The 27,330-nt window shown below is 38.1% G+C and overlaps 2 protein-coding genes across 7 annotated transcripts; both read right to left on the bottom strand.

Annotated features, from left to right (window-relative positions):
* Positions 1–2,112: 2,112 nt before the first annotated feature.
* Positions 2,113–14,978, bottom strand: ctdspl2 (CTD small phosphatase like 2). The gene is made up of 13 exons (XM_023332624.1): positions 14,800–14,978; positions 9,760–9,950; positions 8,675–8,813; positions 8,428–8,574; positions 7,924–8,172; positions 7,723–7,819; positions 7,363–7,474; positions 7,164–7,250; positions 7,012–7,074; positions 6,855–6,934; positions 6,478–6,604; positions 5,791–5,886; positions 2,113–4,892 (listed from the first exon to the last, which is right to left on the bottom strand). Exons 2-13 carry the CDS (start codon positions 9,925–9,927, stop codon positions 4,827–4,829), a joined length of 1,431 nt encoding a protein of 476 aa, XP_023188392.1. The 5' UTR covers positions 9,928–9,950; positions 14,800–14,978; the 3' UTR covers positions 2,113–4,826.
* A 477-nt stretch (positions 14,979–15,455) lies between these two features.
* casc4 (cancer susceptibility 4) lies at positions 15,456–27,160 on the bottom strand. Of its 6 annotated transcripts, XM_023332399.1 has the most exons (10): positions 26,089–27,159; positions 23,844–23,898; positions 23,625–23,727; positions 23,015–23,105; positions 22,095–22,221; positions 21,845–21,928; positions 21,277–21,543; positions 20,976–21,095; positions 18,926–19,093; positions 15,456–17,783 (listed from the first exon to the last, which is right to left on the bottom strand). In XM_023332399.1, exons 1-10 carry the CDS (start codon positions 26,413–26,415, stop codon positions 17,704–17,706), a joined length of 1,422 nt encoding a protein of 473 aa, XP_023188167.1. In that variant the 5' UTR covers positions 26,416–27,159; the 3' UTR covers positions 15,456–17,703. The 6 variants fall into 6 exon arrangements, with proteins under 6 accessions (XP_023188167.1, XP_023188169.1, XP_023188168.1 ...); XM_023332401.1 differs by lacking the exon at positions 18,926–19,093 and having other exon boundaries at positions 21,845–21,925; XM_023332400.1 differs by lacking the exon at positions 18,926–19,093 and having other exon boundaries at positions 16,119–17,783; positions 26,089–27,158.
* Between the last annotated feature and the right edge of the window lie 170 nt (positions 27,161–27,330).

Genomic DNA, 27,330 nt, shown 5'->3' with positions numbered 1-27,330 from the left:
AGAACAAAATGCAAGAATAAACTAAGAAGCGAAATACAAGGAACAAACAAGTATGGCAAAACCTCTTGAGTAATAATTCTGGTAAGAACGTTATGAATTAAGGGATAGAGCCACTGAATAATATAACAGTCTTATATTTGCTTTTACTTCTAAAGGTTATCAGATCTTAATAGTCACACAGAGTAAAAATAAAAACTTCATATTGCAGTGAAAATGTTTTCACAGCTGCCATTGTTGCCTATAGACTTCACTATAGTGGCTGTAAAACTAGCTCTAAAAGATTGTATTCATACAAAAAAAAACTTACTGAAAAAAGCATGAGACTTTGTCATTTGTTTATGACTGCAACAAAAATCAAAGTATCTAGTTTTAAGATATTTTTTTTTTTACATGTGCCATTTTTCTCATTCATGCCACTGCTAAGATTTCTAAAATTGCTCCTGGTGTCAAAATAAATAGGCAGGAATGGAGACAAACTATTCATTCTCATGAATTTTCTTTTTTGATACATAAAATGATCAGTGAAAAAGTTCTGAGCATCATTATCTCAGGCAGCCAGAGAATTTATTTAACTTACCAAATAGGATGCAAACCATACGAACAGCCGGTGAAGACCACATTTCGTCCTCAGAAGAAGGCAGGCAATAACTCCAACTGAATGCAAGTTTTTAAAATTATTTTTGCGTTATCCTGTTACTACAGAGAAAACATCTGGATAAGGCAGAACCGGATGAAGAAGAGGTTTCATACTGGATGAGACTGTAAATGTTTTTACAGCAACATGCATTAAGCTCCTCTCAATGTTTGATGCCCATTTAGTAGATGATCCCTCTGTGCTCTGAGAAGAAACAGGCTCCTCTCCTCCACCTGCAACTCTGCACCCGATCCGACTGGGGCGTAATTAAAGACACCTGGAACGGGGAAATGCAGGTGAGAAATGAGGGCTGTGAAACGCAGGAGGGATTTTGACAACAAGCACATCAATCGATGCTGCATTATTAACAGAGCGTGTTGATTAAATCTTCCGTCTGAAATCCGACTCCAGCCAGAGGAGTCAGAAGACACCAGACTGACTGCTGGTGGAGATACCAGACAGCTGCTGCCGACGCTTTGATCTGCGGCCTGTGACTCCCATTTACAAGCTGACAGGGAAGATGTTAACTGGCAGAGAAAGTGATGGAAAAAATTTATAGTTAAGAAATTATACGGCTTTAGTTTTTAACAAAACACGTCTATTTGTTCATATTTAAACACCTGAGGTTTAAATGACGTTTGCATAGCTACTGTATGTACATCTCTTGAACTTTTCCAGTTTTAGACAAATCACAAGTGCAAACCTCAGAGTATTGAATTGGTATTTTATGTGATGGAGCAACACAAAGAAACATGGTTTTCAAAAACAAAGCAAAAAGAAAAACTAAGAACCTGAGAAGTGTGGCATACGTTTGTATTTAGTGGCCAATTAAGTGTCAACACTTTCTAGAACCATCGTTCACTTCATTTACATTTGCGAGTGTTTTGGGGTATTTCTCAAAGTTTGTACTTTGAAAGGATGTAATTTTTGTCCATTCTTGACTGCAATGAAATAATTTAATTGAATTGTAAATTGTTTGATTTTATGTATAACTCCAAGATATCCGCTTGTTCCAAATTGAGAATATATAATTAAACATGTAAAACTCACAAATGCAATCTTTAGCTGGATATCAAATCAAACTGAAATCTATTAACCTGTACGTTCTAGACTTTGTATTAACACCTAATATATAAATTAGGCCTCAATACAAACATTATCCGCTTGTATAGAGTAACAAATGTAAAGATAATCTAAAGAATATTTCTTTTCCTGACTAATAACCCATCTTACTGGTCTGAAGAGCAGAGTAAGTGTAAAAGTTTATTTTAAATATTCAATTAATTTGCACAATTAAAAACCAGAGGCTATTGTAATAGCCACAGGGGGTAAAATATTCATTCTGAGGTAAACTCCTAAAAGTAGTTTTAAATTAGTCTGAGTATTTTGAGCTCTTTACCTGAATGTGAGCGTAAACATAATACAGATATCAGTCATTTTAAATTAGTGAGCAGGAATAAAAATCAAACAAACGAGTCTTTTTTCATTTTAAAACTTTGTTTCAGAAATTCAATGTAACTGTATATACACTTTACAATAGCATACAGCCTGATAGATAACAAAGATGTCTGAAAACATTAAATACATCATCAGCACAAACAGCAATTGTTGCAAGTAAAATGGCTTAACGGATATTGGTAAAAAATAAAATAAAATTAACAGAGCCACTCTTTTGCAGAAAAATGTCACGATTTGTTTCATGACTTTCCCACAAAACAAGCTGTATTGTCTACATGCTAAGTTTAACCGTTCTTTGACAGTCCTAAACTAAAACACAGATATCCGTAAGAAGAAAAAAAAAAACAAAAAAAAACACCCCATCTGATGTAAAGTTAAATCTTCATTAATACATTTAAAGTAGATATGTCATGCCTTTTTTAAAAAAGAATCAAAAATACAAAAGATTTTCCTTATTTTAAGGATCTTTTTTCATACAAGAAGCTGCATGTATTGTACAACACTCAGTGTACAATAAACTGGTAATGCACATAAAAATGAGTTGAATGAAAAGTCTCCAATGCATCCCCCTCTGATCCTTCAGAAAGGCAGCAACAGAAAAATAGCACACTGTCAAACTGAGGAAACAAGCGAGCTGGGGAAACATCACACACAGGAAGTGAGGCTTGCATAAAGATGGCAGTCAGGATTGGTGAAATTGAGAAACGTCTCCATTCCAAGTGCATTTTAATATTTTCCTTACTTTTTTTTTTTTAAGTTCTTAAACATGTATGTGCTGCCAGTTTCTTCTTTTTTATTTTTTTTCTTCAGTGACAAAGCCAAAGCACAATGCAGAATATTTGGAAAGATGTTTTTAAGCCTTCACCCCATGTGTAGTTTACATTCATAGTCAGAACATATTTACTCAAAACATTCTGATTAAACATCACTGTATCCCCCCCCCAAAAAAAGGCAAATTCAGGCAACCAACTAAGCAGATGGAAACAACTTCTGCACTGAAAGATTTTAAGGTTTTGATTGGGAAATTTTACACATGGAGACAAGGTCAAACAACACACAGCACCCACCGTCTGTGTTTCAATGTCTGCAAAACTGAGAAGGTTTGATTGTCTCTCTTTGTTATTAACTTTTTGTTTTTGGACAATTGCACAATTATTGCCCAAAGAAGAAGCTTGGGAGAACAGAGATTGCATGGCACTGTACAGGCAACTAAAAACACTCACATTTCACTTAGCGCAAAATGCACGATAATTTCATCTGAACACAAACGAGAAAAAAAAAAGAAAAGCCGAACGATGAGAGCAAACTTTTCAGCAATCGACTGTGACTTTGGAGACCAAATGCCGTTTAGTTTTCCGTCGTCATCGACACTAACGTGTTAGTTTGGCCAAAAAGTTCCGACTGAAATGAGCTGAAAGAGGAAATAAAACATTCTTATGTTGCCATTCTTGAACACCACTTTAGTTATACTGGAAAAATGTTTAATGGGGGGATTCAAATAAACTGGATGCTGCTGGTCTGAGACCTAGCAACATGTCAGCCATGAGCAGACGTTAACACTGGCAAATATGTGCTACATTTATCATGATGCTACTGATAGAGCCTTTAAATGACACAGTACAACTTAAAGAAAAGAGTACGGATTTTTAGCCAGAACACTTGATTAAGAGGAAAAGACAATACTGATTACAGTTGGATGACAAAGTAAAAGTTACTACTAATGAAGCATCTTGAGACAATCTGAAAATGAATGCCCTCTAATTTTCACAATTTACAGCTAAGATTAGTCCCGATAATTATGGAGTAACATGCCTACGGTAAGGCGATCACAACAATTTATCATGACTTCGATTGAGAGCAAAGCTTTAACTTCCCAGACTAATTTCAAGTTTAAGTCATAAGTGGACTGTTATGAATACGCACCCATGATGTTTTTTTTTTTGTTTTGTTTTTTTAAAAAGGCTTCCACTAAAACTCACAGGACCCCTTCTAAAAATGCATCTTACAAATATAAGCAAAACATCTCGTAAATACTATCTTAACAACAAAGAAAACAATGAAAGACCAAGATTTACCGGGAAAAAATCCCAAAACAAAACAAAAACAAAAAACAGGAACCTACAATAGAAACTTGACAGAGCTACAGAGGAATGCATATTTGTTTTTAAAAGCTACAGATTGGAAATTTGTCCGCTCATCAGATCAGCGAGTGTGTGAATATACATGGACTGATTCACCGACCCATCATTCCTGCTGAAGAACAACAAGGAAGAATAAGAAAACTTTAAAAAAAAAAAGATCTGCAGAGTGTCATTTTGTCAGTGTCAACAGCGTGAGCACCAGGAAGGGCTGATGTGGCGTTCGGGGACTCAGGGAAGAGTTCCTCTTTACCTGTTCATATCCACTAAACCAGCACCAAGACTTCAGAGTTTAGAGTGGAGCTCATTTCTGGCTCCACAGCTGGAGTCACATAAAAAAGAGGAGTCTACATGGGTATGTTTGTAATGTGTGTAATTTCCCTCTATGGATTTTTTTGTGTTTTAGAAAATTACACCTAGGTTAAAAAAAGAAAACAAAAACATCTTTTTTTCCCCCAAACAAAAAAAAAAAGCAATTTTTTTTTTTTTTAAAGTAATGGCAATGCTGTATTTTGTATTCCAAAGAGAGGCTTTTTACACGTATGTTGATTTCAGTCTTATCCTGCTGCTTCGTTGTGACGCACCACAAGCTGGTTTCAATCAGGAGGCAAAAGGTCGTGAAGTCGGAACCTCTCCCGAACATGTGGTCGCACGTCTTCGTTCTGACATGTTCAGCAAGGAGGGAAACGGGTAAAAAAAAAAAAGAAAAGAGAAAAAAAAAGAGACAAAATTAAAATTTATTTAGTCTTATTTATACATTTTAAACATGGAAGGCATTTAACTACTTTGCCTACCCAACCTGGTGAACGTGAACCTGAAGTATAGCAATTTTAATTTAAGAAACAAATGCTATTTACGAATTGGCTAATAAAAATAAAAAATTTATTAATTAATTAATTTTTTCTGCAAATTTAAGAAAGATCAATAAGAATATTTATTTACTAAAAGAATTATGGGAAGTCTGCTGACCTGAAAGCGCTGCAGCCAGGCATTTTAATGGAACGTTGAGTCGATGGATAAAGTGTGATAGAAAATAGATCACATGCAAAGGGCTGAAGTCTGACGCTTTTAGGGTAATGTGAAGCAAAGCCTATATAAAGGTTTGGGGGACATTTAGAAGGCGCTGAGTGCAGCTGGGGTCAGAGCTGATTGAAGCTATGTGGCACAGATGTGTCCAGAACATGGCCTGTAATTGTGGCATTAGTTGAATTAAACCTCTACTAAACCGGAGCCGACAACAGAATTGTTACACGAATTTCTGCAAAAAGAGCCTAGACCAAACACAGAGCATGTAGTGCAGACTTTTCAGCTGACCGACATTGCTACACCAATAACCATTTTTAAGCTAATCTTAGGCATCAATTTCAGAGAAAATTTATGTTGCCCATTTATTTTATTAGCTGGAAACCATAATCATCAAATTTAATTAAACACTTGAATTAAACACCTCTTTGGTTGTGAAATAAGTCTCTGAAACGTTACTTTCTCTTTGAATAACTATAAAAATGAGCAATTTAGTGAGACGTCGATCCAAAGAAAGTGAAGAGCAGCCCAGCTTACCATCTCAACCAGCTTCTCCAGAAACGGGACCAGCTTTAGCAGCTCGTTGTCATTCTTATCCATGAACCAGCTCTCTATTGGTATCCCATTGGACAACTGTTCAGACAAAGGGCAACTTGTGAGGAAGGATCCATGCAAGTTCAGCTGACCTGAATTCTGGTGACCAAATATTCATTCATTCATTTTGTGCAGATAACAGACTGAAATTATGTAATTAATTACATTTACTTTCAGTAAATCAGTGGCCTTCATTTGAACATGGTGGAGTGTTGTGATTTTGTTAAGTGATCTTTACTGTTTGGCTGCTAAACTGTGAATGTTGTGAAACTTTTTTTTTTTTTTTTTGACATTACACAAAAAAATTATTTTCATCCTGGCTATTATTCAGTTAATGGCTCAGAGGGCAACAACTTCACTGATCCGCCGTTAATCATTATTATTGCCTCAAAAGTGACGAGACATTTGCAAAACATTTGCATGGCAAATACACGGAAAAAAACAAAAAGAAAAAAAAAAAGTCAAATTTAAAGACGAAAATTCAACTTTATTATGAATCCCCACAGGAAGTCAACATAATAAAAAGTTATTCTACTACATTAACAAAAAAATCTGAGAATTTGTTATTTTTTTCTGTTCACAAATACCTACCGGGCTGAGTCAGACTTTCTGCTACATTTTGTGTTTTACCTGATAAGCAAAGGCTTGCGGTGAATTGTCAATGATGATAGTCTTTGACAGATCTCTGCCTAAGATGTTGAGGTCCTTGATATAGTTTCCCTGGACACAGACACAATGCTCACGAAATAACCGGTGTCTACAGTTACAATAGGGGGGGAGAGGAGAACAGAAAGGAGCAGAGGAGTAAGGAAAAACAATCAGTGACAGCGTCAGAAAAATCAATAATTTATGAAAACCACAACACTGACACCTCTAACAACAGCGCATGCCAACTCAGGTACTTTACACTAATGCTTCCTGGGTCCAACTTTGTTTTATAACAGTGGACACAAAAATGTAAGGATACTATGCAACAACTAGTTAATAAAAAACATAACTCATCGTACCTCACAAGCTGCTTTTTAGGATCCAAAATATTGAGTAGTTTGTCTGCATACACCTTTTTAGAAGCTGTGAAAAGGATTATCTAGAAAAGATAAGGTCATATTGGTTTCAATGTTCAAACACAGAAATGACTAAAAGGAGCATCTAAGAGAAATTTACCTCATATATTTGAGACATCCGCTCCAGAAACTCTCTAAAAAACGGCCTGAGGCGCACATACACCTGCACAGGACAGATCACGCTTTAGAGATAACTCTGCCACCCTCTAGTGGCAACATGTGGGAATAGAAATAAAAAAAATCAAAACTAACCTGGTAAATGACATCTTGAAAGAGGACAGGGAAGGTAAGTGCTGCATCCTCTAGTTCATTTAAGCTGCAGTGAACTAACGTTTCATCCTATTCAGGCACATAAAAATTTTTTTTTTTAAAAAAGTACATTTTTTGTCATCTACTGTAGTAAAAGCTACAGGTTTAACACCAAAATATGTTTTGGACATTTTTAACGGACCAAGTCGAGGACCAGAGAGAACTCGGGCGTGCTGCGCGTCTTCAGTGGCAAGGCTGGTTTACGGGTCAGCTGCTCTTCTGTCAGCGGAGGGACGTGTTTGATGAAGAAATACCTACAGAACAAAAACAAATAAATATACAGCCAAATAACAAAACACTGGGAACATTCCTACCAGAAATATGACATTTTCTTGATTGTTTAGTTACCCTTTTAGTTTAGTTTAGTTACAAGGATCAGCATGCTACAAATAATCAGTTGTCAACTATTCCCCATATGGTCACAGTAGTTTGTATTTCTGCTAGAATGATAGCATTGGACATAGATTTTTTTTTCCTCCACTCACTACTTTGTGTTACTTACGGATCAAACACTTCCCAATCTTCCTCGTAGGACGCCTCTGGTGGCACGGTAGCAGGAGGAACATCCACATACGTCACATTCATATGAGAACCTGGAGCTTGAAGCATAACAGGAACACATTAAAAAACCCAGAATGACAAACAAGCAAAAAAAAAAAGTTAAGCAGCTTAATTTTCTGCTCAGTCATCTGTGATGCGGTACCTGTCAGAGGCGGGAGGTCAACGTCGGCGTCGAGCTCTTCTTCCTCTGCCGTAGGAGTCGCCTCAAGGATGTGTGGCGGCCGTAGAGGCGGCAGGTGCGATACGCTGGAGTAGAAGTTATTACCGGGGCACAGGTCCTGTGTGGACGTGGCTGTGCTGGTGGGCGTCTCCACCACCTGCTCCATGTCCAGCTGCTTCACTATCTCCTCAGCCTCCACGGCCTGGTCAGGGGAGTCTGAGCCCGAGGATGCTGGGAAACAAACACACTTATTGGTGACAGATCAGGCACAAAACTATAACTTCACTATGATGATTTACCATAAAATATATATATAAAAAAAAATTTAAACATTTTTAAAGAAGATAATCCTGCCGCAAGACCACGTATAAAAACTTAGAATAACACGACTTTAAAAATGACACCAAGGTCTTAAGCAAAAATAAAAATTTTCTTAAAAAAAATAAACACTAAGATTTTACTGTTGCATGAGATATTAGAAATTACTTTTAGCTGGTGAGAAGAAGTTAAAAACTGGGCTGAATATCGTCCCGAGCAGCGTGGTCCTGGGAGGGCTGGAGGTCATCTCAGCCGCAGTCGTATCCTCCAGGCTGCCATTGGGCTTCTCCTTATTCCTGTCATGATTGGTCGCTTCTGCAGGGAAGAAGCACGAAGGCTCAAGAGATGTTTAAAAAAAAAAAAAAAGATTTTAACCGATATATTTGATCTCTTTGTATAATCAGTGATGACTTACGGCCATTGATGGTGCCTTTCTTGCCTACTCTGCTTGCACCCCTCCGGGGGGAGTTGGCGTTTGTGGGAGTGGAGGTTATGAGGTTGTTGTCCACATCACAGTGGAGGCGTGTCTTCTTTGCTGGGCTTTCCTGTTGCAACTGACAAAAAGAAACAGCTGTAAAAACTAGAAAAATTCAAATTAAAAATAAAAACCCATCCACACTTAAACAATTCACCTTTTCTGTGTAATGACCCCAAAAAGAAAAAGTATTAAATTCTTCTGTATCAAAACATTTGAAGGAATGCTTATTTCTCTTCCGTTTATAAAGGGTTACATGAAAACATGCTAAACAATATATGCAATATTAATAATAAATAATTTTAGCTAGTCCAGTGGTTCATCAATTGCAGGTTTTGACACAGATTTCAAATTTGAGCCACATAAAAGAAAAACCACTTGTAATGGCAACTTTTCTGCCACCGCTCTGCAAGTTTCAGAATGACTGAATAACCTTTATGTTACCGTGTAGAATCTAAACAGTGTGTTCTTTAACGACGACACACAAAGCAGATTGTGCCTTTGTTCAAATGTCAAAAGGGCACTGGTCTAGATTAACTGCAATTCCTGACAAAATGTTATATCATTTTCAGATTTAAATCACAAACAGACCTGTTATACGCTTTGTGTTAACACCAGGAAGGAAAATGTATTCAGGAAATAATTATTTAAAACTAGGAAAAAGAAGAAGAAAAAAATCCTAGACCTTCTATAGAAAAGCCTTTTAGCTGAGTTGACTTTTCCATTCGCAACAAGCTCCTGTCCCTGCACGCCAACATTGTGAGCTAAAAGCTAAAATTAGACCAGAACCCGAGTTCTCGGACAAGCTGCTGCATTCCAGCAGACATTTCTTAGGAAACACGAGACTCTGTAGGCAGAAACGCTGCGTTTGAGGTGGGGACAACACAGTCAATCCAACTTTAACCAGGTGACTTCCTGGCAGTTTTTCCCCCCTTTTCAAAGCTGTTGAGATAAACACCAAGTAGGAGTGCCACCTCTACCCCAATGACCATGCCTTAGTGACGGTGTAGTGGTAGAAGAGGTACCTTGACAGCATTTCCTCGGATGAACTTCTTGATGGTGGATAGTATTCCTCTTCCTCCGCTGGCAGGAGGGTCTTCTTCTACCTCCGAATGTCTCCTCTTGGTTCGGGACGTGCGGCTGGTCAGAGCGGGGTTTTGGTGCTGAGACGCCTTACGCATTCTCAGCCTCATTGTTTTAGCAGTCACATGTAAAGCTGTTGCAAGGACAAAAGAAGACGTTTAGGAATGAGCACATACAGAGCAGAAACACTCTGAATGTTCAGGAAAATTGCAAAGAACCTATTTTTTCTTTTCTTTTTTTAAATAACTGGAGGTCTCAAAGATGCGCCTGTGTGTAAAGGAGCAATATTGGTTCCGTTTCTGCCAACATCTGGATGCATTCAAGATCCCATTTCACTTACATCAGAGAATCACAGCTGGCTTTACTTCCATTGTGCAGTTAGGAAAGGAGCATTTCTCCAGATCATATAATAAACAAGTTTTATAAACACTACCTAGGAATGATGACATGGGTGTAAGACCGAAGCTTCAGACACAGCAACAAAATAAAGATTAATGTGACCACAAGCATCGACTAAATGTTAAGATTCATGGGGTGACATGAACCAAGACGTCTGTTGAGATTTTCATATTTGTTCTTTGAGACCGAGCAGCTCAGCATTACGTACTGGAGAGCAACACATTAACCATTAATCACACAAAGCCCTCTTTCCTTATGTAACAAAACGAAATGTGTCCAGACATATCCGCAACCAGTCAGGAACCACTCCAGATGCAACAGCGCCTTCTCGGTATGAGCCGAGCATGCTGCACACTGTAAATGTCCTTCACCACATCTGGTTTACATTTGCACAACAGCATAACCGTGAATAGGGAATAAGAGATGTTCAATTCGACGCACAGAAGAAAAAAAAAAGAAGAAAAAAAAGGGACAACCTTTAGAGAGTACAGAGCAACATTTCACTTGCAGGAAAACAGAGGGAAGAAAGGAAGGATAAGCAAGAATGTTGCAACCGTTCAGAGAAAGAAGCTCAACTGAAGGGAGTGAAACTAAAGTCGGTTTAAGTAAAGTTGTTTAGAAACAACAGATTACAATTGATCATAGAACATGTGCATAAGATCCTGCGATATATCAATGCATTAAATTCAGGGTTTCCCACGGTGTATTATAAGCCTGGCAGGCCACCAGGTTTTACTTGTGCCCCCACCAGGCTTAGCATTGCTTATTTATTCAAGTCTTTTTAAAATGTTTGCATTTTTTAAGACTATATAGTTGGTGTTCAGGTGTTAATCTTCCAATCTTTCAATAACACATAATTATCAAGTGATATTTTCAAATTTCCTGTCAACTTTAAACATTTTTTAACTCAAAAACACGACAAGTCACTGGACGAATGACTGCCCTAGAGCCCAACCACCGGGCTTGGCAAGTTTTCTGGGGGAAATCTTGAAATTCCAACAATTTTTTACAACTATACAAACATTTTACTATGTGCTGCTAATCTAAGGATCCCATAGTCGCCACAAATCAGCAAATACAACAGTCTGCTTACATGCTTCTTGACTTGTCATTTCGTATCACAGCCTCAATCTCCAGTGTTACAAACTGTAAACGTTTTGAACACACATTTTATCACACATAATCTACCTTAAAGCATTTTAAAATTCAATTAACCAGCATTGTAAACAAAACATTTTAGAATAATAAGTTTTAAGAAAGCAGGTGTTGCGATTGAAATAAACTTTTTTTCCCCTCTTTACTTAATTTTAACAATTTATAAAGGAGATCTCTGCATTTAAGTTTGATTGCTGCCGTAGCAATCAAACAAGAAAACTACATCCAAGCATAGGGATGTAGTTTTCTTGTTTTGAAATCCATTGTGCCTTTATTTTATCTCACACAAAGAACCACATTTAAATATGTTAATTTAATTCCCTATTTTTACCTACATATAATTCTGACAATCTAAGGTGCTTTTCAAATATAAGAATGTAAGTAATCTTATATTTGACCTTCAGCTGCCTGAGTCTTTTCTTGTCCATTCTTAATCAGGACAAAATTAGAGTTGTTTTTACCTACAGACACATGCATGGCTTTTTGGCTGCGCAGTCGTATCTCTCAGTCAAAAATGACAAATAACTCAAATAGACCCTTTTCACATGACGTCACACAACTTCCGTTTTGACTCGAAGCTGTGTATCCTTAGTTCCGGTGTACATAGTAAGTAATGATAAAGTTGTCTATTTCATATATATATATATGTCATATATATATATATATATATATATATATATATATATATATATATATATATATATATATATATATATATATATATATATATATATAGAGAGAGAGAGAGAGAGAGAGAGAGAGAGAGAGAGATGTATAAATCTGACAGCATATGTTGATCAGACAGATCACCGGAGCATGGAGTTTACACAGTCTCTAAAACATTTGCCTAAAATAAGATTTGAAGATATATCACGATTTGCAAACCAGTTCTCTCTGACAAAAAAATCTAAATTAGACAAAGGCTACAAATTCTTCACCGAACAATACCTGTTTGACTATGAAGGTAGGTATTTTTGTTTTGCGTAACCGTTAGCTTAGCATTAGTGAATTTTGTTAGCTAGCTAACTACGTGACATAACTGTTCCTTAACCAGACCTTTTTACTGTTTTTGAACTATAACGTTTTAGGCTCTAATCTTGATCAGATTATTAAATTATAGACTGGAGTTGCCACTCATCCCATAAAATAGGGATTTGTTTGTTATAAGCAGAGATGTCCGGTGCCGCCGCTGCTTTGTAATGCCTTTAATCGGACCACTTTTTCGGTAACGAATAATCTAACGAGTTCGTATTTCAAATCCAGTAATCAGATTAAAGTTATTTATCCAAATCATTGCACATTAATATTTTCTTGTGTATTTATTTTTATTCCTTCTTTGCGTCTTTGGGAGAGACTCTGTGACAGTTAGCAGTGACAGAAACATGAACAGTGCATGGAGATGCGCATTTTGTTGCTGGAAAAACAGAAATATCGTCAAGCCCAACTGTTATTTGTGGCTTTTGTCTTGTTTTTATTTTCCATTAATACAGAAAATGAACCTCTAAACGTTACATCACTGACAGGCGGCGGTGTATATGTTTCCTAACTGTGGCTAAAGCTGCTGCTAGCTGGTTTACTCATGATCGGAAGCTGGTTCCTTTGAATACAGTTGGAGAATGGTAAATTGACAATGACTTATAACGGTTATCTAGCACGTAAACACTGTTTTATAAAACACAGAAAGTGAACCTCTAAACGTTACAGCGCTGACAGAGTATATTTTTCCTAAATGTGGCTAAAGCTGCTGCTAGGTGGTTTACTCTCCGATCGGAGGCTGTTTATTTTATACACAGATAGAGAATGGTGAATTTACAATGATTAGTAACAGCTATCTAACACTTAAATGCTGTTATTATTAAACTTACTTTTTATTATATCCTTAAGATTATGAGAATGCGGGAAGTTTTCAGCTTGGTTCCCAAGGCAAAATCACACCGGAAGTAAAGATACCCAGTTTTGAGTTATGGCGGCCATTGTCTGACGTCACTGTGAAAAGGGTCTATTGGTGTTCATTCAAACATTTTACGCCACTGGGTGGTTTCCCTCCCAGAGCCAATCATTTTTTTTATGATAGTCCTTTAGTCCTGACGTTCACTCCTTTAAATTATGCAGCACATCTCTAACATTTTACAACGCAGTTGCGTTGAAATTTTAATGGAAAAAAAAAAATCTGTGATACCTAAACACTGCATGATCTGACAGGGAAGAGGGCAACACTGAAGCTGCAATACATAACATCCACCTTTCCAGGCAATCAGCCACGGATCATGCACACTGCTGGTTGCGAGTAAGTGAGCGGGAAATAGGAACATCCATGCAACTGTGAGGAGGCTAGCGCTGGTTAGCTTTGGTCGGAGCGAACAAACAAGTCAGGCCCTTCCACAAACCTGTCCGGACGACAGAAATAAATATCGAGACTAAAAGGAGAAGCTTGGCTCGGAATCGAAAGTAAATCAGTCAATGTCATTTAGCCAAAGCCTATGCAATTATTCAAAACCACTGTCTGATAAATGGCTACGAAAGTTGCAGCAAATAAATCCCATTTAAAAAAAAAAACTCTCCTGTGTTACCGGTGTTTATCAGCTGCTTTCTGTAACTGCTGAGTTTAGGTACAAGTAGCCGCGCTAAAAAAGTAACTGTTGTTGTCGCGAACAGCCCAAGTTAAACTGGACCTGAAGAGCTTTAGCATTTTAACATGCCGAAACCTAAACAGACCGTCTTAACGTCGCCAAGCCAGTGCGGCATCAATAACCCGAATGACATGAAGTCAAAAATAATACGGCTTATTAAATAAACCAACATTGTTCCGGTTGCCGATGTGCATCTAGCAGTGACTATTTGACATCGTTAATCAAAGCCGACAGCACAATAACGCCGCTAAATCTGATCTAGTCTCCCTTCGGTGGAACTATTTGGAGGGTAATTCATCTCATCAAATGTATAGATTTATTTAAACATATTTTTTTGATATAGTACAGTACTTTTAAAAACGCTGTTATAGACCGCCATCGTAAAGCGCTGCTCTGGAATGCCAACATGAACGTTAGCTTCGCTAGCTGGCTAAACACACAGCCAGGCAACAGTTTGTTAAAAAAAAAAATAAAAATCATTTTTTAAAACTAATAACACCGACATTTGCTGTATGTCTGGATACATCTGAAATACGTATTTACTGAAGGACTTCGCATCAAATTGAATAAAGGCTGAATCTGAATAAAATGTGAGGAAATAGTCATGTCGACGGTAGGCCGCGAATTAGCCGTTCTTAGCTTCACGCTACGAAGCTCTTCCCGCAGAACTGCTTCAGGCTAACAGATGTGCACAGGCATGAAGAGGAGCATAAATCTACTCACAGCACCGTCGATTACATAAACACAAACCCAAGAACATAAAGGATGCACGAACAGTAAAAAAAATTGGCGACTTACTGTAGTGTGACCCGCTGTACGTGACAATAACGACTCAAGGCAGATTAAACATCACAACACAGGCACTGTTTGTTCTTCCCCCCCCCCCACTGTTGTATTTCTGCTGTTCAAGGATCGTCTTCGAAATGACACACTGCTGTGCTACCAGGCGCCATTTCCCGCCTCTGCTCCGTCTCTCCGAGCCAGATACCCGTATGGGACACAGACACACCCCCTGACTTACCTCTGAAAAACACCAGGCAATCCGCAAGCAAGCACTGCAGCTGTGCAATCACAGATCGAGAGGTTTCGTTATGCGTTTAATATGCTGGCGATAAAACTAAACTTATTTAATCATTGTAGCGTTTAAACCCAACAGCGATTTTCAACCTGGCCAATACATTAATAACATACAATACAATTTTGCACGGAGTCTTCTCCCCCTTTTTTCGGCTGAATTTTCATTGGGAGGGGGAAATATGTGTACTGCTGCACACAGAAGAAACACTGGGTCTTTTTTTTTCCCCGACAGTTTGTTCTCTTAAAAAAAAATCATTTTACTTCATATAATAAACAACGTTGAAACAATTTTCCAGACCGGAAATTCTGCATTTTTCAAATGGGCTTATGTTTAACATCCAAGTACAAATATAAAAACAGGAGATTCGCTGAAATTGACTGAAAAATGACCAGAAACAGTATTTATTAAATAAACGTAACAATCCTACATGTAATAACATTACTTATCTCAAGTTTCAGCAAGTTACATTTAAATTAATTGGAATACAAAGGTTAACTTCCTCAGTAACTTGAAGTTTAGCTTACACTAACTTAGGTTGAGTAAACACAAATTAGCTATCCTAGTTTTTGTTTGAATTTGGACCCAAAATCATTTAACTTTACAAACTTTTGCAAACTAGTTCCCAAGACTGAAATCTGTTTTACAACTGAAACCAAGCATAAAACAAGGAGATGGTACATTTCAATTCCCTAACTAATAGTTAGATAATTATTAGCAGCTAATAGACTGAAAATTAGAACATACCCACGACATTTAATAAGATGACTACATTTTAAAATGTAGGAATGTAAATGCATTTTAGTACAATTACCGTGTCTTAGGTTTTTTCTTGCATACACTCACTGCATGGCATATACAACTAATGGTATTTACCTTAGCACTGCAAATCTTAACTCCAACATTGTTGCACAGCAATGATCTGGTAACTGCAGTGTACATCCAAGCTAAATAGGAAACAAGTCTGAGTCCTTGGGAGTCTGATGATGCAGTAAATGCATCACAGGCAGATGTAAACAAAAAAAAAAGAAGAAAAAAAAAGTCATTAAAAAAAAGGTCACTGTTGAAGCAATGTATTTCAGACCTTACAGTTTCAATCATTAACATAAACAAAGAAACAAGCTCAGTTAGCACAAATGATTACCATACAAACCCAGAACTGGAAAATACCAATAATTTTCATATAACTGTATAATATGAAGTTTTTGTACTTCAAACGTTTTAATGCTGTATTTTGAACTTTAACCAAGGTTATTAAAATTGATTTAATATGGTTTTTGGGAAGTTTATTGTTCATCTTTATTACCATTAACCTGCCAATGAATGCAGAAGAAAATTATTTTTCATGGCTAAAACTGATCAGTCTGTAAAATACTCATGCTCATTACATACAATGTAAGAAATACCTTTGAAAACAAGGGAAAGTAAACACAGACTCTTGAAAATGTAAATGTCACATTTAAACTTAATGGCAAGAGCAAACAAAATTACAGTATGTAATTAGATATTTTTGTGTTAGTTCCTGAAGTTTCCACATTTATATACAGTAACTGACCCTTTGTCAAAATAGCTTCCAAAATAAAGCATTTACAGAAAAATGATTTTATAACAAAACTTAGTATTTGTTAATTCCATCAAGCAAGGCAATGAGGAATATTTCTGATAAATACAATATTTCAGAGGTTGTTTACATTAGAAGCCGTGTCAACTAAACCCATCTCGTTAGTGATGACAAAACTATCACTCCTACTGCCAATCTGCAAGCGCAACAAGTGACAAAAGACATGAAGCATCACCTTTAATAAAATTAAATTACATTCAATGCGCTTTTCAGTGAGAAATCTTTTGTCCAGGTTGCACAAACAACTGATTTCTGGTTTTACAGATTTCCCCAAAGGTGAGGAATTATTCCCTTGGTACAAATGTTAACAGTTGAACTACATCAAAATCCAAGAGACCTCATTGGTGGAAGCATGTGTAACGTCTGCTCCTAACACCATCCTAAGTATTGCTTAAGCAGCAAGTGTGTTGCTTAGTTTTGATGACTGAACACTTTGTTTCACATGCAGTGGCATTTAAAAACAGAATGAGGAGCACTTCTGGGTCTCTGTCACAAAAACAAAGAGGTTTAATAGGCGGTAAAGTCCTTGGCAACTGAATCTTCCCCTCCAGTAAAAGAAAAAATAGTCTTCATTGTAGGCATCCCATCCCAGATTAGTTTGTTTGACGACTATCCCAGGAAGCAGTTTTTTTTATATATCAAGCAAAAGCAAAGAGAAAGTAGCTAAAGAAAAGATGATTTGATTCAAAGTATCGAACTCTCCGAGAACAGTCTATGATGACCTGAAGTTATCCTGTACCAAAATGCAGTGACCACAGCACATCATCCCTACTATCAAAACTTAAAAAAAAAAACATTAGCAATTATATAGCAGCTCAGGAGAATGCCGTGTTTAATTTGTATTATTATTCAGAATTAGTTTGAATGTGTCAAAACAGTCCATGACACTAAAGAAGTCCGCTGTAAGTGCTTAGACAAGGTGGTGCTGCAACTAATTTATCAGGAGACACCTCGATTGCAGAGGAAGGAAGTTTTTTTAATAAGTTATAGCTGAGTGAGTTTCTTTTCAAAGAATGTCATTGTTTTGATGTCTTTTCCCATAATCCACAGCTCGGTCTCTGTCCTGAATGTCCCGATCGTCGTCATCTGGAAAAGAAAAGGAGGTCAAACCAACATTAGAGATTAATTACCAAGTGAAAGGAAATGTTTAATATTGATATGCACTATAAATCTATGGCCGATATTTCTATAGGGCAGGCTTTCAACATAAAACCTGAAAAAAAAGGAGCAAGCAAGGAAGGAAGAAGACATAGTAGAAAAGGCATAAAGGTAGATAAAGAATAAGAAAAAAGGGAGATAAGGAAGGAAGAAATTTTCCTATGAGATCAGCATGTATTTTATATTTTAATTGAATAAAAAAAAGAATACAGGACAAAAGGAAGAAGGAAAGAAGGTATCAAAAAAGGAAGAAAGGAAAGACAAAAGAAACTACAAAATGGGGAATAAAGTCTAATATCATATTGTTATGCAAGTATAGCTATATATTTACATTTTCTTTTCCTAGTTCTTGAGTCAAATTCCAAACTTTTCCAGACTGATTAGGAACTTTAAGTCCCCAATTTCCAGAAGACAAAATAAAAAGGACCTTCTATATATATTTTTTTAAAAACAATCAAATGTATACATTAATCATGCACAAAATAAATCTGTTATTCATAAGGTAGAACAAGAATATACATGACAAAACTATGTTCAAGTGGCATGTCAGGACGTTTCTTTCGCACACATCAATTATTTAAAACACTTTTCTATAGCGAAGGAGGCAATGAAAGGAAACAGTGTTAGGAAGCAATCACAAAAACAAATAAGAGGCATGCACTTCAATGTTACAAGGAGAACACAGAAACATTCAGTAACACAGTGAGCTATATATATCTACTGGTTTAGATGTAGGTCAGATGTTTGGTGGGCACAGACAGGTGGTTTAGCTAAAAAGAAGCACAGGCACGATGGAAAATACTAGATGGCAACTGAATAACTCTCACAGAACCGCAAGTTCAAGGGTCAAATTTTCCCTGTATAAAAACCCCCCATGTTTTTTAAAATTATTTTTAATGAACATTTGTACTTATTTTTGATCCAACGACCAGACTCGGGGTACTGTGAGCTACTCTGGACCAGTGCAGCAGGGCTGCAGCAGAATGAGGGGTGGAGGAGGAAACACGGTAGGAATGGTGGATACACACTGGACACACAGTCCACAGCTCCGGGGCTCAGGCCTGGCTCACCTTGAACGTCTTCCTCCCCACCATCACCATCCTCTTCCTCATTGTAGGCCAGCTCGGCCTGCTTGTCGGCCTCATACTCACCAACGTTCCCGTCGTCCCCATTGTAGTCCGCCAGCTTAGAGCCGTGCTGCGGATCTACTGGGGACTCGTTCTCATCAAAGAACCGGCCTGCAGGAGGCAGAGAAGGGCCTCGTCAGGAAAGAAGGGAAGCAGCGGCAGTCGTGGTGGGAGGCAATAGGTGTGTGTGGGGACGGGGAGAAACCAAGTAATAACGAATGCTTGGAGGAGTGAGTGATGGTACACAGAGGATGAGGTTAATACATGGAGAAAGGTTTTAATTTGGAAGACAGGCATTTCTGAGGAGGAAAGCCTTAGATGGACTGAAGCAGCAAAACCATGAAAAAGAAAAAAAACAGAAAAAATAGTGCCGTCTTTACACCGACATTTTTTTTCTTAAAAGAAGAACTGAGTGGCAACTGAAACATCTGTTGAGTCCACTCAATGACAGCAGCGCAGCAGAGATGTATGATTTTTGTTGGAAAAGAGAAATTTTATTTTATTTTAACCATTTCTCTTAGACACTTTGGTCCATTTCTCAGGTTAGAACTGAAACTCTTAAAACTACTTATTCAATCTTCAAATCATTGAATCACTTGTGCACATAAATAAATAAATAAATAAACAAATCAATCACTTCTGCAAAAACTTTTGTACATTCATGCAATTGATAATGTACAATTCTTTGATTTTTCCTACATTTTCAGTTACTTGTGTTGATTAAAATGTTCTATATTGAATAGTCTCAACCTCCACAAGATATAAGCATAAGTTTACCACATAACTCTTTAGATGCAATATGCTTGAACAAGTTGCCATAATATGTCAAGCATATTTCTATCAGGCTTTGTTTTTCTAAATCTTTCCTGAATTGTTACATTGCTCCCTGGTGAATCTCGACTCTCTCCAAAGTCAGCAAATGTATGAACTATTACATCCACCAATGATCAACCAGTTTTATGAAATAGCTCAAAGATACATATCATGAACCATTGCAAGTATATGGTGTATATGGCCAGAGCACAACACAATGTTACATTTCTGACAACAGAAGGTTGAGGGTTTGGATGGGGTCAACAGCCAGAGGGAAGAAGAAGAGGAGTGAGGCTGTGGCGGAGGAGTAAGGAGGCAAAACGGAAGGAGGGGCCGAGGACATTATGCCAGTTTCCATCGCTCTAACATCATCAGGTAATGATGCTGATGGAGTTCCTCACTCTACTCCTCATTCCTTAACCCCATTTGGTAATTATTCTCAGCATGGAGATGGAAAGTATGTAATCACCAGCCACATACAGATGACCCCTTTTGGTTGCCATGGATGCAGCATGTGATGACTGCACAGCAGATCCCTGAAAGTATTGTTTCAAGGGTCTGAAAGAAATTTGATTTGTATTTGTAAAATAAACAATAATAACAATGACTTCTGTGGTAACGTTCCAAAACTTGACTACAGTAGCTCAAGTTTTAGGCATGTCGAAAGCTAAGTAAATAAATAATGAGGTCCAGCTTTTTCAGATTGCTGTCACACTTTTTTAGAGAAAAAGCACCTGGGTGCTACGGACTTATGTTTCCTTTACAAGACTGAAAAGATCCCTGGCAGAGAGGCACAAGGGAGATAAAGGAGAAATCAATTTAAAAAGGAGGAGGAGGAAGAATCAAAGGCAGCAGAGCAAAGCAGAAGCCAGGCACCTGAAAAAGATAATCTGGCAGCTGTGTGTGTGTTATTTGTCTCCTCTTTTCTGTAATCCAGGGTTCTCTCAACTCCCTGATTCTACTCCAACTCATGTTCACAAAATGACTCAGATATCCACTGAGCAAGTGGCAAAAATCACACAAATGGCACCATGGAAAATTGGATCCTGCTCTGGAGTGAGTTAGGACAAAGACAAGTCGCAAGAATCCCTAATGCCATGAATATGTGCCCTTTAAGACAGAATACATCTCAAACCACCTTCCCCACCGCCAGTTTTAATATTCACAAAATGAAACTCACTTTGGCGGTGGTGCAGCTGCTCCGCAGGGACTTGGTCTTTGGCGCGTTGCAGCTGGATGGGCTTGGGCACCTGGGCGTTATCGTGAGGCAGAGGAATCATCTTCAAATGTTTGCTGTCTACTTGAAGGTCAGAGGGAAAACAAAACGAATCATAACTCCTTCACAAGTCATCATCAAGAATTGCATTTCGAGAATTAGTTTTTTTCACAAAAGCACAATTTTATATCATGTGAATTCTTGAAGTACTTGATTTTTTTTCTTTTTTTTTTAAAGATTCGCGTGCTGCAGAGTCAGACTGTACCTGGGTTTTGCCTTTGCTGTTCTCCCAGCTCGTCTGCCTTGTTATCTTCTTCAAACACTATTGGCTTGTCTTCCTGTTTAATGATGACTGGGGGTGCGAGCCCCACTGCTCGGCCCTCTAGCCGGTCCTGCTGGAGCCTGGGCTGGTCCAACAGCATGCCTTGACCTCCGGCACCATCGGCTGCTTCCGGGCCAGGACCAGCACCAGCTGCGGCTCCGACATCAGGTGCCTCGTTCTGCTTCTGAGTGATGGCGGGCTTCTTCAAGGCTTTAAATAAAAATAAAGATAAAGTGAGTGTTTATGTTGCAACATATAACCCAATAAAGTGGTCTCAGCCACTTTTATGTTTGTTATTCCCATAACAATTTGAACAGGGCAGTAAATTTTAGGAGATAAAAGAAAGAAAAGCAACTTTAAATGTATTGATAATTGTTTGACTTTACTATGCAATCAATAGACTCCTAATGAGCTGGTCCAGCAATATGGCACAGTCATAATATAAACAGTTGGCAGAGTGTTTGGTGTGCAAAACAAAAAATTGTCTCCAATATTTAGAATGAATGCTTACCAAACTGAACTTCATCCATTTTTCCCACCTCACTGTCTTCAATTCCAGGCATGCCAGCATCGCTGCCAGGTTTGCCCATTTCTTCTGCAACAAAGGAATGAGATGAAATAAAAATAAATAAAAAATAAAAGTATTTAATAATTTTTAACCAATCAGTATATGCAACAAGTGCATAACAATCTAAGCACCAGGAAAAGATTTTAGATTTTTGCTATAGATGATCAGATTTAAAATGGCACGCTCAATCTACCTTTTATCTCTGAGTGCCTGTCATGTTGGTGAGTGGCCACCGTCTGGCGCTCTCCATTCACATCTGCACCTCCTGCTTCCCCTGCATGCTTTCCTGCCCCCACATTGACCTGGCTACCAACTATAGACTAGATTACAGAGAGATAAACAAGAGACAGGAACAAGTGTAAGCCTGAGGGAAACATGGAAGAGCACAGAATAGAAAGTTTGAACAAAGTAGAAATACGAGGAAACTAAATATTAAAATTATTTGGAACAGTTCTAGCAATAAAAAAAACAAACAAGAGCTATATATAAATACTACACTGCTGAATAAATTAGGAATGCAACATGGAGACAGGACCTTCCTATATAAACCTTTGAGGTTTTAATTTTTTTACATATTCCAGTTTTCAGAGTTCTACAGACTTAATGCTCATTTAAAAACATTAAACACAAAGTTAACCATTAAATACAGAGGTTCAGGTTTTATATATGGGACTGGCATGAACAGAGACTGAGAGGAAGGAAGAAAATAAGGGGCATAAATTAGTAAGAAAATAAAGTAAAGACACAATGAAAGTGAGAAAGGAAGGGAACAAGAAAGGAGGAGCGACATTTAAAGAAAAGAAGAACAAGGCAGAAAAAGGAAAGTACAAAAGTAAGATAGGAAAGAAAGACAATAATGGAAGGTGGGTAGGACACAAGAAAAGCAAGAATGTGGGAAAGAACTAAAACCAAGAATGGAAGAGAATACAGGTCTCAAGAAAAAAAGGAAGAAAGCAAAAAAGAAAAGAAGGAAAGACATAAGGGGGGAAGAACGTAAGGATACACTCCAAAAATGGAAAATACTGAATTCAAATTCCAGACTTTTTACGACAACATAGAAAGGCATAATTACCAGAATAGCTGGAATGTTAATCAAGGTTTACTAAAACTAACCAGTCTCAGCCTTGACACTTCTTTCTCCAGGGCTTTTTTGGCTTCTTCATACTCTCCCTTAAGCTGTGCAATCTGACGCCCACACTGCAAACTGGAAAACACACACACACACACACGCACACACACACATTTCTATATTATATCCATGTCATTCTGGGTCATTTCAGCATGCTATAGAACTGATTTCATACAAAAACAAAACAAGGCCAAGTTAACATTGTCTAGATGACTTATCCAAATAAAAATGAGAGAAAAAAGGAGAAGCTTATATTATATTGCTACACTGAATGCAAACAATGTGACTGGGATTGCAAATACGATTTTCATGGAATTAAATTTGTTTCACACAGTACAGAGGATTTCATTCCTATATTAGCTAAACTGTTACTAATTTAACACATTACATACCAAGCTTTGACACGAGGAGCCATTACATTTAAGTACCATGATACTAAAGCTGTTCCACATGCTTTTAAAAAGCATAATATGATTAAAAACCTATCTTTTCAAAAAGAGGCAAATTGTTTCCTACAATTTACTTACGTTGCATAAAAAAAGACAAAAAAACCAGGCAGTCACTGAAGCAGATAATATGAAGTGAATCAAATACCTCTCATACTCCAGTTTTCTCTCCAAACTAGTGCCATTTTTCTTCACTTCTCTCAGCTGCTCTTCTTGCTTCATGAACTCTTGCTTCAGCTCCGTCAGCTGCTCTGCTTGCAGCGACACCACCATGCAAACACAATGAAGTTGGAAAGGGGTAAATTTCTAAGAACTGAAACAAACATCAGCTTCAGCTTGACAGCGCCCTCTGCTGGTCTGGTCTTACCTCTAAGTCTCTGCACCTCGGCCATTTGGGACGTGACGTCAGTCTGCAACTTCACCTGTGGCAAAAGGAAAAAATATATATATATCCAGGAATTATGAAACGTGTTACATTTTGACAACAAGAACTTGTCCAAACAAAAAGCTTACACGGCAGAAACCCTCAGGACTCAACAGCTTAATGCTATTTATTCTAGGAAAAGCAAGACGAGCAGGTTTGTCTTGAATGTCTTGTACTGAACAAGAGCCATACTTGGTTCTTTGAGACTAAATACATTATTCCCAAAACCTGGTCCCTAGCTTTTTAGTCTTATTTAATGACTTATTAGATTTACAAGCATAAACTAGACATTAAATTATTTTCAGAGGCATATGACAAAGAACTTGACTAGAAAAAGGGACTCAGCTGAACAATAACTTTCAATAAATACACCACTTGATTACTGTAACTGCAGGCCTCTCGCTTTACGCACTTCTGTAAAAACAAGGGTGGGATGTTTACATAGGAAAAGGTGGAGCGTTAGTCAATGCAAACTTCCAGCTTAATTTCAGAAACACTGTTGTGACCTGAAGCTCCGTCTCCTCTCCATATAGTGAGATTATTTTAAGCAAATTTCCTTTAATGTAAATTTCTTACAGTACTAACTGGGTTTATAAACAAATTTTTAAAATGCAGGGAAAAATATGCAGTTTGGTTTAAAACAGCATACTGGACAGGAAAATGACCAAAAAACAAAACAGATCTCATAAATTTGTGTATAGTTTCTATTCATTAGAAATTATACTTCTCTGGTCACCAGGGCCGTGCGCATAGCAGCCTCTTTAAAGAAGAAGCTGGGAAAATCTACTATTTGCAGTAGCTAAGGACAACTTAAATGCAAATATTGACTTTAGTCTAGTCTGAAAGGTGTTTCCACCTAAACCACCTGGTTCTTTTGCCTTCAGATGCTCATCTTTAGTTAGTAGCAAAAACTACCAGCTCTAACTTTCTGTACAGACTACAAAGTGGCACAGAATATTACAGTCAGATAAATCAACGATTTGACCACATCCCCAAACCACACACTGAACGTACTGTACATGATCTGAGCAACTCTTTCTGAGCTTTGTGATAGAAACCAGCAAAGTATGCTGGTTTACAGGTTGAAGACAACGTCACCTTCAATGAAGAAAATAAAGTAAAGACACAATGAAATGTCTTTACTTTTGTGAAGACATTTCACAAAAGCAAAAATGAAAGTATACAACTTGCGAACCATGGATGATGCGTGGCAGACAAACAAAAGAGCAACAATGGATATTTTCCTGAACACTTTGTGGATGGCATTATGCCAACACAGTCAGGAAGCAAAAAACATTATGGAGTAATATATATATTTTTAAACCAAGTAGAACAAATAAGTAAATAAATGTACTTATGGCTTCCACAATCCTTTCTACATAAAGAGAGGATGAGATACTTTCATAAATGCTGGGCTTGAGGACGCCAAGCATTTAAGCGTGCAACGTGGCGATTATATAGAAAAACATCGGGTGAAGCAGATCTTGAGAGAAAGCGGTTAAAGTGGTGCAACAGTGAGAATGAATGAGATCCTAATCAAGCGAAAGTTTGTACAGACTTTTCTAAGCAACATAATGAAGATATTATGAAGCTGCAAATTGGTGTTGCTCCCGAATGTGGCAAAAACCGAATGTCAGCCGAAAGGAGGAACAGGAAAAGCATGAAGTCGGCCATAGAGAACAGGAAAGGTTGAACATGTGTAATTTCCCTCTGGGCTCTGAAGGTTATCCTTTCACAATGTTTCTCTACTCACCTCCAAGTGTCGACACAGCATCTCTGTGATCCAGGAGGTCAAAGAGATACTGCTGTGCATGTACCTTTAACTGTAAACTATGTTCTACAAGTATGTAATCATAGGTCATGACCTAAGATTTACTTTCAGAATATAATTAGGATTCTGTGTCTCTTCTAGAAGCATTTTATTTAAAAAAAAAATAACCACGACAGCCTTTTGTTCTGAGTAATACACAACATTTCCATAAACCAAAACCATTTTACTGTGGTTTTGCTCATTGGCTTTTCCTGAAATAGATTTACCACAGTGATTACCTCTGGTATAAATATTTATCCATCCTTTTACTATTAAATTGCATCTTTACTCTCTCTGTGGACAGTTCTTTGGTGACATCTCTGGTACACGTGTCACGACAGCCAGACCGGGTCAAACAAAGCCAGAATCCAAGTTTACCTTCTCATCTGAGCACTTCTTGATGGCCCCCTCTCTGGCCTGGAGCTTGCCCTCCAGCAAGCTGTAGTCTCCATCCTTCTGGTCGATCTGTTTCTTGTGCGTGTCCACCTGCACTATCAGCTCCGAGTTGCGCTTCTCCAGGCGGCTCCGCGCCGCGTCCGAGCGCTTCACCTGCGTCTGTATCTCCGCCAGTTCGTCCAGCAGATGCCCGTGCTTGCTGGACACCGTCCAGTAGTTGAAAGCCAGCACGCCGATGATGACCATCAGAAAGACGAGGATGAAGGACGGCATGCGGCCTCCTCGTCGGTTTGCACCAAACCCAATCATTTCAAACACATGCACACTAAAAGCCTAACGTCACTACAGGTCGCTACCGCAGCTCGGAGTGTGTTATCCCGACGTAAAACACAGCTGTGTGCGTGACATGCCGTCGGAAACAAACGCTACAAACACATATATACACACACACACAGTCACAAACGATGAAGGCTTTTCACATTTCTACGCGTATCTACTCTCCGTCCCCTTCCGCACACTCGGCATCTTCTCTGTGAACTACGCCCGCGGGGACGTGGCCTGTGAAACAGCAGATGAGACTCGACGTGGACTGCAACGAGGCGCCGTGGCAGTGGGCTGCGAGAACACCAGACACCACACAAGCTCCTGCTAACTGTCTCCTTTAGCCAGGGCCACGGTCATTGTTTTTCTGGTAAAACACGACACGACACGTACTGAGCGTTTTAAGAGCTCCTGGGATTGTAAGCTCGCAGTTTTGCACGAAAGGTCCCACGGAGATCCTGGTTTCTGATCTGACGTCGGCGTTAGCTCATATCAAAGTCCAGCTAATCTCGTGACTCTAGCTAACGCTGCAGCCACAGAGATGCCAGAGAAGCACCAGCTACTGTCGGAGAAAAAACCCTTTTCTTTATTAAACCTTAAACAAAACCATCGCATAGCAACTAAACGCATAAACAATGCAAGCCGGGCGCAACCTTTCAATCTATCTCACTATTCTTTACCTACAAACATCCTATGTTCGGGTTAAGTTAGCTGGAAGCACTTCGCACAATTTCCGGTTAATTTCACAATAAGAGTCCTTAATTGTAAATTCTGAATTTTCCCTTTTTGGGACAGTAAAGGGTATTTCTAATATATCAGTGCAGTAATTTGAAAATGCACAAAAAGCTATCTCATGTAACAATAAAAAATTTTCAAAGGATATCTAACAGTGAGATTTCGTCC

This window comes from Xiphophorus maculatus, chromosome 4 (genome assembly GCF_002775205.1).
Source record: "Xiphophorus maculatus strain JP 163 A chromosome 4, X_maculatus-5.0-male, whole genome shotgun sequence".
NCBI classification, from domain to species: Eukaryota; Metazoa; Chordata; class Actinopteri; order Cyprinodontiformes; family Poeciliidae; genus Xiphophorus; species Xiphophorus maculatus.
This window is presented reverse-complemented; position numbering and strand designations above follow the sequence as displayed.

Bases quoted from the DNA above. Each gene is read 5' to 3' on its own strand.
- ctdspl2 (XM_023332624.1), bottom strand. From the start codon at position 9,927: ATGAGGCTGAGAATGCGTAAGGCGTCTCAGCACCAAAACCCCGCTCTG. The intron at 6,935-7,011 runs GTAAATTTCTCT...TATCTTTTCTAG, and splicing joins GGATGTCTCAAATATATGAG to ATAATCCTTTTCACAGCTTC. The intron at 4,893-5,790 runs GTAAGCTGGGCT...TGAACATGTCAG, and splicing joins TGGAGAAGCTGGTTGAGATG to AACGAAGACGTGCGACCACA.
- casc4 (XM_023332395.1), bottom strand. From the start codon at position 26,415: ATGATTGGGTTTGGTGCAAACCGACGAGGAGGCCGCATGCCGTCCTTC. The intron at 22,222-23,014 runs GTTAGTTTTAGT...TCTGTAATCTAG, and splicing joins AAGTGTCAAGGCTGAGACTG to TCTATAGTTGGTAGCCAGGT. The intron at 21,929-22,094 runs GTAGATTGAGCG...CCTTTGTTGCAG, and splicing joins CAGGCACTCAGAGATAAAAG to AAGAAATGGGCAAACCTGGC.